Raw genomic sequence first — 16,615 nt, forward strand, 5'->3', positions numbered from 1 at the left:
CACACTGCACTGGAATAATACTGGTAAATGTAATAACATATGAGTTAGATTGTAGATATATTTACTGTACAGCTGCATTGAAATATAGTTGTAAATATAGAGTGCTATATGCAGGACAGGTGTAACTAGTAGTATTGAACCAGAACATATGATTAATCACATAATGGTTTTCTATGCATAAGGGGTTTTGTTTGTTCTTAAAAGGAGGATGTTCCTTACTATGTAATAATAAAGTAGCATGTATATAAGGTATGTTTTTAATCAACCAATCATGGGAGGTTTAGCCCTTTAAATTTCAATTGCACTTACCATCACTTATGGTCTATGATTACGGCGAATCCCGCCAAAATGCGTAAGACTGTGATCTTACTTGCTACTGCAGTATCAACTGGATGCTGTTCTGCTGTTTGACTTTTTATACGAATTGTATCCAATAAAGATTTAAGACTTTTTAACCTCAAGGGTCCTTGTTGCTGTGCTCCTTTGGAAACTCGTTTTTTGCATATTCAATGAAGGAGTGGGGAGCTCCTTCTTTCCTATTTCAAGAACCCAAGTTTAGCTTTGAAGTGGTATCCGGTAGCCTGTACATCAGAAGCTGGTTCCAGCCGTGGGGGCGAGAAGCGGTGAAAGAGAGGAGAGCGGCTATTGAGATGCATTGATGTACTAACAGCACCAACGAGACTGACCGAAAGAAGCAGATTACTGATATCATCCGGAGGCGCCAGGTTCACGAGCTGCGGTGGTAGCGGGAGCAGAATGGGCTCCTGAAAACGTGAAATTACCTGGATTGGAGCTAAAGATAAAAGAAGGTCCCGACAGAAGTTTAGCGTGTCCTCAGAGTGGTGAGTTGTAACTATAACCTGCATAACAAGTGACTCGTAGAGTGTACTGAAATGTACTGCAACATAGTGCTGTATTGAGCCGCAAATCCCATACATCCTCTGTCCCCCGCTATATTTAAGATACACAAGGTTGGAATATACATATGAGCTATGCTCTAATACAGGAGAGTGACTCTTAATATTTGCCTTATGGAGTTTTAAGTAGTCTTGTCAGCCTCTCAGTGAGAGCATTGACTAATGTCAATGGAGATGCAGGGAGAGTCTTTCTGCAAACGCATCCATACTCGTATTAACAGCTCCTAAGCAATCAGTGTTGACGAGTTTCACTGCCTGCTTCCATCACTCAAGTCCATGTCAGGAGCAATGCTACAAGACTGTCAAACTTGAGAGGCTGTATTTCTGTTGCAAGTCATAGATTCCGGTAAGATTGTTTTATTTTTTTACACATATGATAACGCAAGAAGACAGAGTCACAGTGTGGCTCCTTTTATCTGTATGGAATTAAGGGTTAATATCTCCGGAGGGGGATTATTGAACAGGGGGGACTAATCACATAAGTTTATTTTATTATGCTGCGACATGTGTGAGATAAGGCTCAGGCAGATTTTGGAACATACAGGTTTTTTTTACTTTCGTTTTTGGGAGTTGCGCAGCCTTACAGTCTTGGTGCGCTTTTTTACTATTATAGCAGGGGCAGTCCTGCATTGAGCACCATGTGACCAGGTGTGGTCACACTTATTTCCTCTTTCCTGACCGTGCGGTTTACCAGTGAAGAAGCGGTTTGGCCTGGGTCATAGGAGGTGGTGAGTGCCCCAGCCATTGGGGGTATAAAGGTGCAGTTTTTCTTATTAATCAAGAGTCTGCTATGTAAAAGCAATCTATGGAGGATTCTGATGCGTTAGAGGCTACTCCCTCTTTACCTAAGTCTAATATCTGTCTATATTGTGAGGAGGCCGCGGTATACCTGCCTGCTCAATTATGTTCCACATGCTTTGATAAAGTAATCATGTCAAAGAAGGTTAATATGTTTGATACCACTGAGCAGTCCACCTCTGAGGAGTCCCCGTCCTGTGAGGTGCGCACCCTACAGTCATCTCCTAATACACATGCAGCTTCCCGTAGCACTCCTAAGCCTCCATCTGGAGGGGCCCTTTTACCACCAGACTTTACTGAGCAGTTACAAACGGCAGTGTCTGAGGCCTTTAGTGCTTTACCTCACCCTGCTAAGCGCAAGCGAAAAGTCAAATATTGCTATCCTTCCCAGGGGTCATCTACTAGCTTATTGGATTTATCTGAGACAAGATTATCCGATGATTAAGGCGCCTCTGATACTTCAGAGGGTGCTCTTTCTGGGTCGGAATCTGCTGCCTCTAAACCTCTAGCTGAGGAGGAACCAGACTTTAGATATAGGATTGAGCATTTACGCTTTCTGCTGAAGGAAGTTTTAGCTACGTTAGAGGTTCCAGAGCCCAAATTGCCTGAGGAAACTTTGATTCCTAAATTAGATAAGGTCTACGAGGACAGGGTTGTACCAGAATGTTTCCCGGTTCCTGTAAAGATGGCAAACATAATTAAGAAGGAATAAATAATTTGTTCTTCAATTGGAGTTGTGGGGTTCCATCCCCAAGGTGGATGGCTCTATCTCCACACTTGCTAAGTGCACTACTATCCCGCTTGAGGATAGTTTGTCGTTTAAAAAGCCCATTGATAAGAAGATAGAAACTCTGTTAAGAAAGATGTTTCAACATACGGGATATTTATTTCAACCGACAGCGGCTGTTGCTGCGGTTGCTGGAGCGGCTACCTACTGGTGCGACTCTCTATCTGAGTTGATCAAGGTGGAGGGTCCCCTCAATGTGATCCAGGAAAGAATTAAGGCCTTAAGGGTGGCTATTTCTTTTATTTGTGATGCAAATATGCAAATTATTTGCCTGAATGCCAAGGCTTCAGGTTTTTCTGTTCAAGCCCGTAGGGCACTCTGGCTGAAGTCCTGGTCTGCGGACATGACTTCATAGTCGAGGCTTATTTCCCTCCCATTTAAGGGAAAGATTCTATTTGGTCCAGGCCTGGACTCAATTATCTCCACGGTTACTGGAGGCAAAGGTGCATTTTTACCGCAGGATAAGAAGAACAAGCCTAAGGGACAAGGTTCTAATTTTCGTTCCTTTCGTTCGGATAAATCCCAACGTCAGCAGCCCTCCGCAAAGCCCGAGTAATCCAAGTGAACTTGGAAACCGACTCAGTCCTGGAATAAATCCAAGCAGAGCAAAAAGCCCGCCGCGACAAAGTCGGCATGAAGGGGAGGCCCTCGATCCGGCTCTGCATCTTGTATGGGCAGACTCTCGCTCTTTTTGGACGCTTGGTTTGGGGACGTGCAAGACCCGTGGGTCCTGGAGGTCATAGCTCAGGGATACAAAATAGGTTTCAAGTCTCATCCACCCAGGGGCAGATTGCTCCTATCAAACCTGTCTTCAAGGCCAGAAAAGAGATGCCTTTTTGGGGTGTGCTAGGGATCTCTCCTCCCTAGGAGTCATTGTTCCGGTACCTCTTGCAGAAAAAGGCCTGGGGTACTATTCAAACCTCTTTGTGGTCCCAAAGAAGGAGCAAACTTTCCGCCCGATTCTGTACCTAAAGTGCTTAAACAAATTCCTATGTGCCCCTCGTTCAAAGTGGAGACGATAAGGTCCATCCTTCCCTTAGTTCAGGAAGGACAGTTCATGACCACTATAGATCTGAAGGATGCTTACCTTCACGTTCCAATACACAAGGAACACTTCAAGTTCCTAAGGTTTGCGTTCCTGGACCAGCACTTCCCGTTTAGTTACACTTCCGTTTGGTCTAGCTACTGCTCCAAGAGTTTTTACGAAGGTTCTAGGGGCTCTTCTTGCAGTGGCCAGAACCAGAGGTATAGCAGTAGCGCCATACTTGGATGATATTCTGGTTCAAGCACCATCCTGTCGTCTGGCAGAAGACCATTCGGAATCTCTTCTGTTTCTTCTTCGATCTCATGGGTGGAAGATAAACTTTGAAGAGTTCTCTTATTCCCAGTACCAGGGTGGAATTTCTGGGTACTGTAATAGACTCCATATCCATGAGGATATTCCTTACAGACCAGAGACATTACAAGCTAACTTCCGCTTGTCTTGTGGCTCGGTGTATGGAGGTGATTGGTCTCATGGTGTCCAGCATGGACATCATTCCTTTTGCCAGATTCCATCTCAGACCATTTCAGCTGTGCATGCTGAGACAGTGGAATGGCGATCATTAAGATCTGCCTCAACAGATCTCTCTGGACAACCGGTCGAGAGAATCGCTCTCCTGGTGGCTCTGTCCAGATCACCTGTCTCAAGGGACATCCTTCTTGAGACCATCCTGGGAGATTGTGACTACGGACGCAAGTCTATCAGGATGGGGAGCTGTTTGGGGTGCCAGGAAGGCACAGGGCCTGTGGACTCGAGAGGAATCCCTCCTCCCGATCAACATTTTGGAATTTAAGCGATCTTCAATGCTCTGAAGGCTCGGCCTCTTTTGGGTTCGTCCTAGATTATCAGATTCCAATCAGACAAGATAACCTTGGTGGCTTACATCAACCATCAGGGGGGAACAAGGAGCTCCCTAGCAATGAGGGAAGTATCTCGGACTCTGGAGTGGGCGGAGGCCCACAACTGCTTGCTGTCAGCAATCCACATTCTGTGGAAACTGGGAAGCGGATTTCGTCAGCAGACAATCCTTTAATCCGGAAGAATGGTCTCTCCAACCCGAAAGTGTTTGCGGAGAGTTGTAACAGATAGGGGACGTGGAGATAGATCTCATCTCATCCCAGCTCAATTCCAAGCTACCCAGATATGGGTCGCAGTCCCGGGATTCTCAGGCGGAGCTAATAGATGCATTAGCAGTGCCTTGGAGGTTCAATCTAATTTACATTTTTCCGCCGTTACCACTTCTCCCTCGTGTAGTGGCCCGCATCAAGTAAGAGCAGGCATCAGTGATACTGATTTCTTCATTGTGGCTGCGAAGGATGTTCTCATCTCCTCCATGGAAGTTACCTTGTCGCAGAGATCTAGTGGAACAGGGTCATTTTGTTCATCAAAATCTAGATTCTCTGAGGCTGACTGCGTCGAGTTTGAAAGCTTAGTCTTAGCCAAGTGAGGTTTCTCTGAGAGGGTTATTGACACTCTCATTCAGGCTCGTAAGCCTGTTACTCATCGCATCTATCATAGATGTGGAGAGCTTACTTATTCTGGTGTTAAGAGCGTGCTTTAGCCTGGCATAAGGTTAAGGCTGCCAGGATTCTTTCCTTTCTGCAGGAGGGTCTGGAGAAGGGCCTTTCTGCCAGTTCTCTGAGGGGACAGATTTCGGCCCTTTCTGTTTTGCTGCACAAGAGGCTCGCTGAGCTCCCTGACGTGCAATCTTTCTTTAAGGCTCTGATCAGGATCAGACCTGTGTTTAGATCTAATGCTCCACCTTGGAGTTTGAATCTTGTTCATAAGTTTTTACAACGGGCTCCGTGTGAACCTATGCATTCAGTTGACATTAAATTGTTGTCCTTTAAGTTTCTTTTTCTATTGGCTATTGCGTCGGCATGCAGAGTTTCTGAAATGGCTGCCTTGCAATGTGAGCCTCCTTTGTCTGGTGTTCCACACTGATAAGGCTGTCCTACGTACCCGCTTGGGTTTTCTACCTACAGTGGTGTCTGATCGTAACATCAATCAGGAGATTGTGGTTCCTTCCTTATGTCCTAATCCTCCTCTTTCCAAGGAACGTTTACTTCATAATCTGGATGTGGTTCGAGCTTTGAAGTTTTATCTTTAAAGGGACACTGAACCCAAAATTTTTGTTTTGTAATTCAGAAAGAGCATGCAATTTTAAGCAACTTTCTAATTTACTCCTATTATCAATTTTTCTTTGTTCTCTTGCTATCTTTATTTGAAAAAGAAGGCATCTATGCTTTTTTTTGGTTCAGTACTCTGGACAGCAATTTTTTATTGGTAGATGAATTTATCCACCAATCAGCAAGGACAACCCAGGATGTTCACCAAAAATGGGCCGGCATCTAAACTTACATTCTTGCATTTTAAATAAAGATACCAAGAGACTGAAGAAAATTTGATAATAGGAGTAAATTAGAAAGTTGCTTAAAATTTCCTGCTCAATCTAAATCATGAAAGAAAATTTTTGGGTACAGTGTCCCTTTAAGTTACTAAGGAATTTAGACAAACTTCTTCCTTGTTTGTTATCTACTCTGGGAAGCGTAAGGGTCGGAAGGCCTCTTCGACTTCCTTATCTTTTTGGTTGAGGAGTGTTATACGCTTAACTTACGAGTCAGCTGGACTTAGACCTCCTCAGAGGATTACGGCTCATTCCACTAGAGCAGTGGCTTCCTCTTCGGCCTTTAAGAACGAGGCCTCTATGGATCAAATTTGTAAGGCGGCTAACTGGTCCTCCTTACATACTTTTTCAAAATTCTACAAATTTGACGTTTTTGCTTTGGCTGAAGCAGCTTTTGGGAGGTTTTACAGGCTGTGGTGCCCTCAGATTAGTGTCCGCCTTTAATTTACCCCTCCCGTTATCATTCAGTGTCCTCTAGAGCTTAGGTATAGTTTTCCCAACAGTAAAGAATGATGCCGTGGACTCTCCTCATATTAAGAAGAAAAACATAAATTATGCTTACCTGATAATTTAATTTCCTTCTGTATGAGGAGAGTCCACGGCCCCACCCGTATACTCCTTTGGGCGGACCAAAATTAGTTTTTCTCTTCTGGCACCATTTATACCCTGATATTTATCCTACTGTTATTTGTTCCGTTGGCAGAATGACTGGGATATGAGGGAAGTAGGGGGAGTATTTAAGCCTTTGGCTGGGGTGTCTTTGCCTCCTCTTGGTGGCCAGGTTCAGTATTTCCCAACAGTAAGAAATGATGCCGTGGACTCTCCTCATACAGAAGGAAATGAAATTATCAGGTAAGTATAATTTATGTAGTCCTTGTTCATTATTGAAATTTTTGTTTCTTTGTTTTTTTGTTCTTTTGTTCTTTTTTTTTTTTATACATATAATAAAACTGACAAATTAGTTTAGGGGTAGATGTATTATATGGCTCAAGCCTTGAGGTAGAATTATTTAAGTAGACAAACCATGAGTGCTGCAAACAATGTAAGATGCATTACATGCGTATATGTTCATTATGATATATATTGCAGGCTGTATTTAAAACACTTGTACTCTATTACTGATACTCTGCTGAAATTGCTATCTTCATTGTACTGTGTACCTGTCTATTACACTCATTGTACTTTTTGATAATATCTTCAATAAAAATAATAATAATTAAAAAAAAGTTTGTTTAGAGTGTTAAATTATTCCAGCACTTGTATGTGAGACTTTAAATAGTTTTATTATTAATTTTAAAGAATTGTAATGAGTTGATTGTCCCCTCTAGTGGCCAGTCACTCTATCTGCAGCACCACTATGGCAAACACTGTGGGAAAGTTCCAAGATCTAACTAAAATTGTCTTTGATTGATTGTTGGTTCATTCCAAAATGACCGAACAGGGTTAGAGACACATTTCTCCTACTATCAGTGCACTTTAATTTTTAATATGGATTTTTTTTTTCAATATGCTTTAAGCAGAAAAGAAGCTTCTAGTAAAATCAATTACTGTTTCAGTGCACTGTAAGTTTTTTAAGGAACGTTTTGTATTGTTTGTGCAATGTATGTATTATACCCTTGTATACCTTGTCATTGAAACTCTAGTACTGTTTGTACCTTAATGAGTGTAATACAGTTTTGTATAGCACTGCTTAAAATGTTGGCGCTTTATAAATAAATAATAATAGCAATTACAACACATTTCTGTTATGTTTCTGTTCTAATTTTGTTAATGGAAGTAAATTGGAAAGTTGTTCAAAATTGTTGCTCTATCTGAATCATTAAAGTTTAATTTTGTCCCTTTAATGTTGAACACAAATTAACATCCTTTTTACTGCAATTGTTTATCAACAGCAAAGCTCCACCCACCATTTGTCTTTTTTGGAGGAGCCAAACTGGGATTTAATCTATGGACAACAAGGCTAGCCACTGTCATAATGATAGTATAAAGTGTATTGTTTTGCAGTTGTTATCAACTAAATCCAATTAGGGATAGATATATAGCAGGATTAGCCTTGAGAAAGTCAGCAGGGTGCTGAAGGGTGGAGAAAACCCACAATTTTCAGAGCTAAATTACATAACATGGGGCCAAATAATGAAAGTATATTGCAAAGTTGGTTCATTATGGATAAGTAAACAGTTTATGTTAAAATCTTAAGGTGTTTACTATCGCTTTAACATTTCTTCTAAAACAGCACAACAAATTACCTGATCAACATAAACTTTGCAATACTTTTGTAATTTCTTTTACAATAATTGAATGGGGGAAAAATAATCTGTTTCTATGTGTTCTTCAATATAAGGCTAGAATACATATTTTTGTCATTTTTAGTATCAAGTATCAATTCTATTTTTATTTCTTGACATAGTTTCACGGATAAATGTTTAATACTATATTTCTTGTATTTCTTTCTCTACAGACAAGCTTACAAATGTCTTTTAAACGGCAGAAGTGCCGCTGCTTCCATCCCTTTCACTAAAGAGGCATAAGATGAGCTCCATTGCAGACAGGTAATTATATAGTTTTATGTTTATTAGCTATGAATATGTGCTCCTTCTCCACTTCCATGATTTCCAAATGCTGTGGCAGAAAGAAATGTTATAAACTAGTAAGTCACTAGCCTAACTGTCACTGTTGCAAGATGTCTGTAGTTTTTATTTCAGATGCTTGGGACATTAATATAATGAAACAAGATTTAAAACTGTGCTAATAATTATTTTGGTAAGCCTCATAAAAAACAAAACTTTTTTTTTTCCTGTTTTTTTTTTTAAAAGCTAGAAGTTCCACCTCTGCATTGCAAAATAGGTTTCTAAGTGTGTCTGTTTCATTGCAGCCTGTCTCAGAATTTTGGGCATTTAAACAAATGTGTGAAGACATACAAAAAACATGCTGCTATAATATATAGTAATGAGGCAGCTATAGGTCTCTACATATCTCAGGATTCTGTATTTGAATAAAAAAATAGCACAATTATCCTCAACTATCCTTATGGTACAATGGCTGGTGTTGCTAAATGAATCCTTATTTCTAAATCAAGCTGAGGTTGTGCTGGTGGATGACTCCATCATATATACAGTAATTGTACCCACCGAGGATTCATCAGGAATATACTGTGAATATGGATTTCAGTTCCCTAGGATAGAAAATAGTTCATTTAGTGCTGTTGCTCAGTAGGCGCTTCTGCCTTCATTTGCAGAATATTGCAGTGTAAGTCCCTTTTGGACAATTATGTACCAGTTTATACATCAAATTATATGAGAGGTACTTGTATTTGCTTTCATCTCCTACAGGCATGTAAAGTAAACAGTATACCTAAGTAGGATCAGGAGCAGAACAACAGCAGCAATTCCACAAATCATCTGGAGGTAACGACAGAAAAAATTCTGGTCCCCAACACCAGTATGGAAAAGGGATCTGGAAATGAGATCTCAAGATCAAGGAACCCCACGAAAAAGACCTTTCGTAAACGGGGTAACAGAGGAAGGGGTAAGACCCGCAAAAAGACCAAACTGGAGAGATTGAAGAAGGGAATCTTCAATCTGTCCAGTCGTCAGTTAAATAATACAGAGATAGGGGTTTTAGGAAGGGCTCTTAATTTCATTCCATCTAATTCCCACAATATGTTTGATCTATTCGTTGAAATTTGAATATTCAAATAATTGAATATTCAACGATATTTTGCAGTAAAGAAACTCAAAGGGTCCAACTGCAAGGCGATTCTAACTAATGATATGGCTGAGAGAGAGCCCACAAATTATATCAATTTTAGCCATACGATTTATGGGAGCATATGTGTAATGATGTAATACATACTGAGGTGAGACCTATATCTAGTTTTAGCCCTAGTGTGCCATCTAACTCTTATTTGGAGGTATTTAGAAATTTAGTGTTAAGTGACTTGGAAGGTATCAAGAATTATAATCTTGATGAACGTAATCTTAATAGATTTGAACGGAAAGCTATCTCTAATTTGATATCAGATAACAATATTATCATTAGACAGGCGGACAAGGGTGGGGGGGTAGTTATTCAAAATAGAACTGACTACTTGAAAGAAGCAGATCGTTTGCTAAAAGATGAGTCTTACTATAAAATTCTAGCTTTTGATCCCACTCCTTAAAGGGATTGATAAAATTAATTTATGATGGGTACTCCCAGGGGGTATTGAATAAAAAGGAAAAACAATTTTTAGTACCTATTAAACCCAGCGTGGCATATTATTACCATCTACCGAAAATCCATAAGGGTCTTATTGATCCCCCTGGGAGACCCATCATCTCAGGAATTGGCTGCTTAACGTATAATCTTTCTTGTTATATTGACATTTTCCTGAAAAGGATCATGGTAAATTTGGATTCTTATATTAGGGATACCACTGACCTACTTAACAAATTAGGTGCCATTCAATTGGAGAAATTACAGAATAGCATTTGGATTAGCTGTGATGTAGCCGCTTTATATACGAATATTCAACATAGTATTGGTCTTAAGGCTGTTAGATATTTCTTAGAATTGGATATTTATATGCCGGAAAGACAAAGGGAATTTCTACTTGATGATTTTTTATTTGTGTTAAAACATAACTACTTTGTATACCAGGACTCCTTCTTTTTGCAAATTTGTGGAACGGCCATGGGGACGACGTTCGCCCCGAGTTTTGCAAATCTATTTATGGGATACTTTGAGATACACCATATGTACCCCTTCTGAACTCTGAGCGAGCGTCGTCCTCTATGACCGTTACATAGATGATCTAATTTTTATCTGAAATGGTACTACCAAAGAGGCTGAGAGTTTTGTAGGTTATCTGAATAATAATGATTATGGAATTTCTTTTTCTCATAATATCAGAAGTGACAGTGTGGATTTTTTGTATGTCACTCTGGAGTGGGATAATGATGGAAGTATTTATTCCAAAACCTTCTTTAAGGAGGTTGATTGCAACAGCTATATAGACAAAAGAAGCAATCACCACCCGAGATGGCTGAACAATGTACCATACAGCCAGTTCTGTAGAATTCATAGAAACTGTAAGAGAGAAAGTGATTTTGTTAAAGAAGCTGAAGTTCTATCTAACAGATTCAAATAGAGAGGGTATAATCATAAAATTATCTCACAGGGCATGAGTAAGGCCTCTCTAAAAAAAATAGGGATGAATTGCTCAAAGCCAAATCATCTAAAGTAAATAAATATGAGGATGTACCAACATTTATAACTTATAACTCAATTTAATAGCAATTATAGAGATATCGCCCTGGCTATAGAAAAACACTGGCCCATTTTAAAGAATGATCCAATTCTTAAAGAAATTGTAGGGAATAAACCGTTATGTATCTTTAGGAGGGACCCTACTTTAAGAAGTTGTTTAGCCCTCAGTAAGGTTGTGACATCAAAAGGAAGGCCTGAGACTAAGGGACAACATCATCAGTCTTCTGGTTTTTTGAAACTTAAGAAGGGAGTCTACAAATGTGCTAAGAGTAGATGCCAGACATGTGACCATATTGGACACAAGGAGACAAGTTTTAGATCCAATACGATTGGAGAAATATTTCAGATTAAGACCCGGATGACATGTGAAAGCATATATGTTGTTTATTTAATATCATGCATTTGTGGAATGCAGTATGTGTTTGAGAACACGATGGGGAGAACACCATAGAAACATTAAACATAACTTTAATAAACAAAGTGTGTCACAACATAGTACACTCATGCATGTGGGTAAAGATAATACATATCATATTGTCCATATAGAATTCATCCCAAAATCTGTGCGTTATAATAGATTTACTAGGTTGCGACAAAGGGAGACCTATTGAATCTGGAAGCTCAAGACACTATTCCCTGAGGGATTAAATGAGAATTTAGATCTGGCAGCTTTCCAATAGTTTCTCTCTTTTTTGTAATGATTTGGTAAACATGCCAATAGAGGAGGTTTTGTCCTTTCTAACATTGTTATTTGTATAGTATTAGACTGAATTTAGTATTCAGTCTAATATGCACCTTTCCTTTATAGATTGGTGATTAATCTTTTGAGAATACATGTTGCATTTAAGATTACTCTACCATTGTCGTATGTTCTGTATGATATGATTTCAATTAATTTGTTTACATATAGCGCTGACAATGTGGCTATATGTATAGGGATATCTAGAGAGTGTGTATATTGTTTCTTTTCCCCATATCTATGTATCTTTTCAAGCAATGCTATTTTTGAGTAGCCATAGATACGCCCTTATGTATAACGTTGCTATGACAATGGACATATTTTTCTGTAACCAAGAGTGCCAGATTAGGTCTCCATTTTTGTTTACTGGACATATTTGCCATTACTTTACACACAGGGGCCCAATATTTTGTGCTTTAAATATGAACGCATTGGGTGTTTGTGATGGCTATTTGTGTCAAGTTTGGTCCCATAGTGTTGTGTGTGACGCCGCCTTGCGATTACTGATTGGTTTAGGTGAAGTGACGTCACAATTTGAGAGGTGTGTTGCTATGACACCGTTACACTTACTGGATTGAGCGTGCTTCTGTTTACCTATTTCAGGCTGCCAGCTCGCAGGGTGGACTTATAAGAAGAATATGGATTGTCATCTTCTATATTTATCAAGGAGGCAGCTCTATCTGTATACAATTACTACTATACGGTGGTGTTCGCCTTATAGGGGGCTCTTTAAGGGCTGATCTTATACTGATGATGCATGTATACATATATATGTTTGTATACTACATCCTGGCAACAGGGAGTCTTTGTTTCTGATTGTGGAAAATGTTTTTTATGTTTAGAATGTGTTGTTTGATATATGTATTTATATATGGACTTTTAATACTGCTCACTATGTATTCAGGTCTGCAAACTAAAATGGGTTTTCTTTGCTTAAGTCATCATATTATAAGCAGCTGTAACCTGTCTGTGATTAGATCATGTGACTCAACTTCAACATGTGCACACAATGTGTTTTTAATCAATGTATAATGTTTGTGCTGTATATATAGTGTGTGTTTTGTATATTTCACTTATCACTGCCTGATGAAAAGGTGCCAGCAGCATCTTGAAAAGCGTAGCAGAATTTCTTGTATTGTTTTTATACTACTTTTTAATAAAATATATACCTTGCCTTGGGATATTTTAATTTATTTTATTGGTTTGTGAGCTTTATTTTGGGGTTTCATATCCTTTGCTGGACTGTGGATCCTGTTCTTTGGAGTGAGTCAGCTGGTAGACTCTGATATACCAGCTTGCACTACTTACACTGCTTTATAGTGCGCAGCATATGTGAGTATTCCATCACAGAAGGGGCACATATTGGGGGCTTTGAAAGCATTAGTGACCATCTGCACTATTGGAGTCTCCCTGTTTCCCTCCCCATTTCTCTTGTTAAGTGTATCCAGTCTACGGATCATCCATTACTTGTGGGATATTCTCCTTCCCAACAGGAAGTTGCAAGAGGATCACCCACAGCAGAGCTGCTATATAGCTCCTCCCCTAACTGTCATATCCAGTCATTCTCTTGCAAGCCTCAAACAAGATGGAGGTCGTAAGAGGAGTGTGGTTTTTTATACTTAGTTTATTCTTCAATCAAAAGTTTGTTATTTTTAAATGGTACCGGAGTGTACTGTTTATCTCAGGCAGTATTTAGAAGAAGAATCTGCCTGCGTTTTCTATGATCTTAGCAGAAGTAACTAAGATCCATGGCTGTTCTCACATATTCTGAGGAGTGAGGTAACTTCAGAGAGGGAATGGCGTGCAGGTTTTCCTGCAATAAGGTATGTGCAGTTAATATATTTCTAGGGATGGAATTTGCTAGAAAATGCTGCTGATACTGAACTAATGTAAGTAAAGCCTTAAATGCAGTGAGAGCTACTGGTATCAGGCTTATTAATAGAGATACATACTCTTATAAAAATGTAATATAAAACGTTTGCTGGCATGTTTAATGTTTTTATATATGTTTGGTGATAAAACTTATTGGGGCCTAGTTTTTTTCCACATGGCTGGCTTGAATTCTGCCTAGTAACAGTTTCCTGACTTTCCACTGTTGTAATATGAGTGGGAGGGGTTTTTTTGTGCAGCAAAAATTACAGACACAGACATCCAGTTTCTTCCTGCATGATCCAGGATATCTCTGGAGGGCTCAAAAGGCTTCAAAGTCGTTTTTGAGGGAGGTAACAAGCCACAGTAGAGCTGTGGCAGTTGTTGTGACTATTTAAAAAACAAACAAAAAAAAAACGTTTTTGTCAGTTATTATTCTGTGTTTGGTATTAAGGGGTTAATCATCCATTTGCAAGTGGGTGCAATGCTCTGCTAACTTGTTACATACACTGTAAGCATTTTGTTAGTGTAAATGCCTTTTTTCACTGTTATTTCAAATTTTGGCAAAAATTTGTGTTTCTTAAAGGTGCAGTAACGTTTTTTATATTGCTTGTAAACTTGTTTAAAGTGTTTTCCAAGCTTGCTAGTCTCATTGCTAGTCTGTTTAAACATGCCTGACACAGAGGAAACAACTTGTTCATTATGTTTGAAAGCCATGGTGGAGCCCCATAGGAGAATGTGTACTAAATGTATTGATTTCACCTTAAACAGTAAAGATCAGTCTTTAACTATAAAAGAAATATCACCAGAAGATTCTGACGAGGGGGAAGTTATGCCGTCTAACTCTCCCCACGTGTCAGACCCTTCGCCTCCTGCTCAGGGGATGCACGCTAATATGGCGCCAATTGCATCAGGGACGCCCATAGCGATTACCTTGCCGGACATGGCTGCAATCATGAATAATACCCTGTCAGAGGTATTATCCAGGTTGCCTGAATTAAGAGGCAAGCGCGATTGCTCTGGGGTTAGGAGAAATACAGAGCGCGCAGATGCTGTAAGGGCCATGTCTGATACTGCGTCACAATATGCAGATCATGAGGACGGAGAGCTTCAGTCTGTGGGTGACGTCTCTGATTCGGGGAAACCTGATTCAGAGATTTCTAATTTTAAATTTAAGCTTGAGAACCTCCGTGTATTGCTTGGGGAGGTATTAGCTGCTCTGAATGACTGTAACACAGTTGCAGTACGAGAGAAATTGTGTAGGCTGGATAAATACTATGCGGTGCCGTTGTGTACTGATGTTTTTCCTATACCTAAAAGGCTTACAGAAATTATTAGCAAGGAGTGGGATAGACCGGGTGTGCCTTTCTCCCCACCTCCTATATTTAGAAAAATGTTTCCAATAGACGCCACTACACGGGACTTATGGCAAACGGTCCCTAAGGTGGAGGGAGCAGTTTCTACTTTAGCAAAGCGTACCACTATCCCGGTTGAGGACAGTTGTGCTTTTTCAGATCCAATGGATAAAAAATTGGAGGGTTACCTTAAGAAAATGTTTATTCAACAAGGTTTTATTTTACAGCCCCTTGCATGCATAGCGCCTGTCACGGCCGCGGCGGCATTCTGGTTTGAGGCCCTGGAAGAGGCCATCCATACAGCTCCATTGACTGAAATTATTGACAAGCTTAGAACACTTAAGCTAGCTAACTCATTTGTTTCTGATGCCATTGTTCATTTGACTAAACTAACGGCTAAGAATTCCAGATTCGCCATCCAGGCGCGTAGGGCGCTATGGCTTAAATCCTGGTCAGCTGACGTGACTTCGAAGTCTAAATTACTCAACATTCCTTTCAAGGGGCAGACCTTATTCGGGCCTGGTTTGAAGGAAATTATTGCTGACATTACTGGAGGTAAGGGTCATACCCTTCCTCAGGACAGGGCCAAAGCAAAGGCCAAACAGTCTAATTTTCTTGCCTTTCGAAATTTCAAGGCAGGTGCAGCATCAACTTCCTCCGCTTCAAAGCAAGAGGCAACTTTTGCTCAATCTAAGCAGGCCTGGAAACCTAACCAGTCCTGGAACAAAGGCAAGCAGGCCAGAAAGCCTGCTGCTGCCTCTAAGACAGCATGAAGGAACGGCCCCCTATCCGGCGACGGATCTAGTAGGGGGCATACTTTCTCTCTTCGCCCAGGCATGGGCAAGAGATGTTCAAGATCATATCTCAGGGATATCTTCTGGACTTTAAAGCTTCCCCCCCACAAGGGAGATTTCATCTTTCAAGGCTATCTGCAAATCAGATAAAGAAAGAGGCATTCCTACGCTGTGTTCAAGACCTCCTAATTATGGGAGTGATCCATCCAGTTCCTCGGACGGAACAAGGACAGGGTTTTTATTCAAATCTGTTTGTGGTTCCCAAAAAAGAGGGAACCTTCAGACCAATTTTGGATCTAAAGATCTTAAACAAATTCCTCAGAGTTCCATCTTTCAAAATGGAAACTATTCGGACCATCCTACTCATGATCCAAGAGGGTCAGTACATGACCACAGTTAACCTAAAGGATGCCTACCTTCACATACCGATTCACAAAGACCATCATCGGTTTCTAAGGTTTGCCTTTCTAGACAGGCATTACCAATTTGTAGCTCTTCGGGTTGGCTACAGCCCCGAGAATCTTTACAAAGGTTCTGGGCTCACTTCTGGTGGTTCTAAGACCGCGAGGCATAGCGGTAGCTCCGTATCTAGACGACATCCTGATACAGGCGTCAAACTTTCAAGTTGCCAAGTCTCATACAGAGATAGTTCTGGCATTT

At 40.2% G+C, this 16,615-nt stretch overlaps 1 protein-coding gene across 3 annotated transcripts in view; it reads left to right on the forward strand.

Moving 5' to 3' along the window:
* The window catches only part of CLOCK (clock circadian regulator), a 482,886-nt gene that overhangs the window by 115,562 nt on the left and 350,709 nt on the right, over positions 1-16,615 (forward strand). For all 3 annotated transcript variants that reach the window (XM_053703956.1, XM_053703957.1, XM_053703958.1), the window contains exon 3: positions 8,410-8,500. In XM_053703956.1, coding sequence (XP_053559931.1) covers positions 8,481-8,500 — 20 coding nt within the window. In that variant the 5' untranslated portion in view covers positions 8,410-8,480. The remainder of the gene's footprint in view (positions 1-8,409; positions 8,501-16,615) is intronic.

This window comes from Bombina bombina, chromosome 2 (assembly GCF_027579735.1).
Source record: "Bombina bombina isolate aBomBom1 chromosome 2, aBomBom1.pri, whole genome shotgun sequence".
NCBI lineage: Eukaryota > Metazoa > Chordata > Amphibia > Anura > Bombinatoridae > Bombina > Bombina bombina.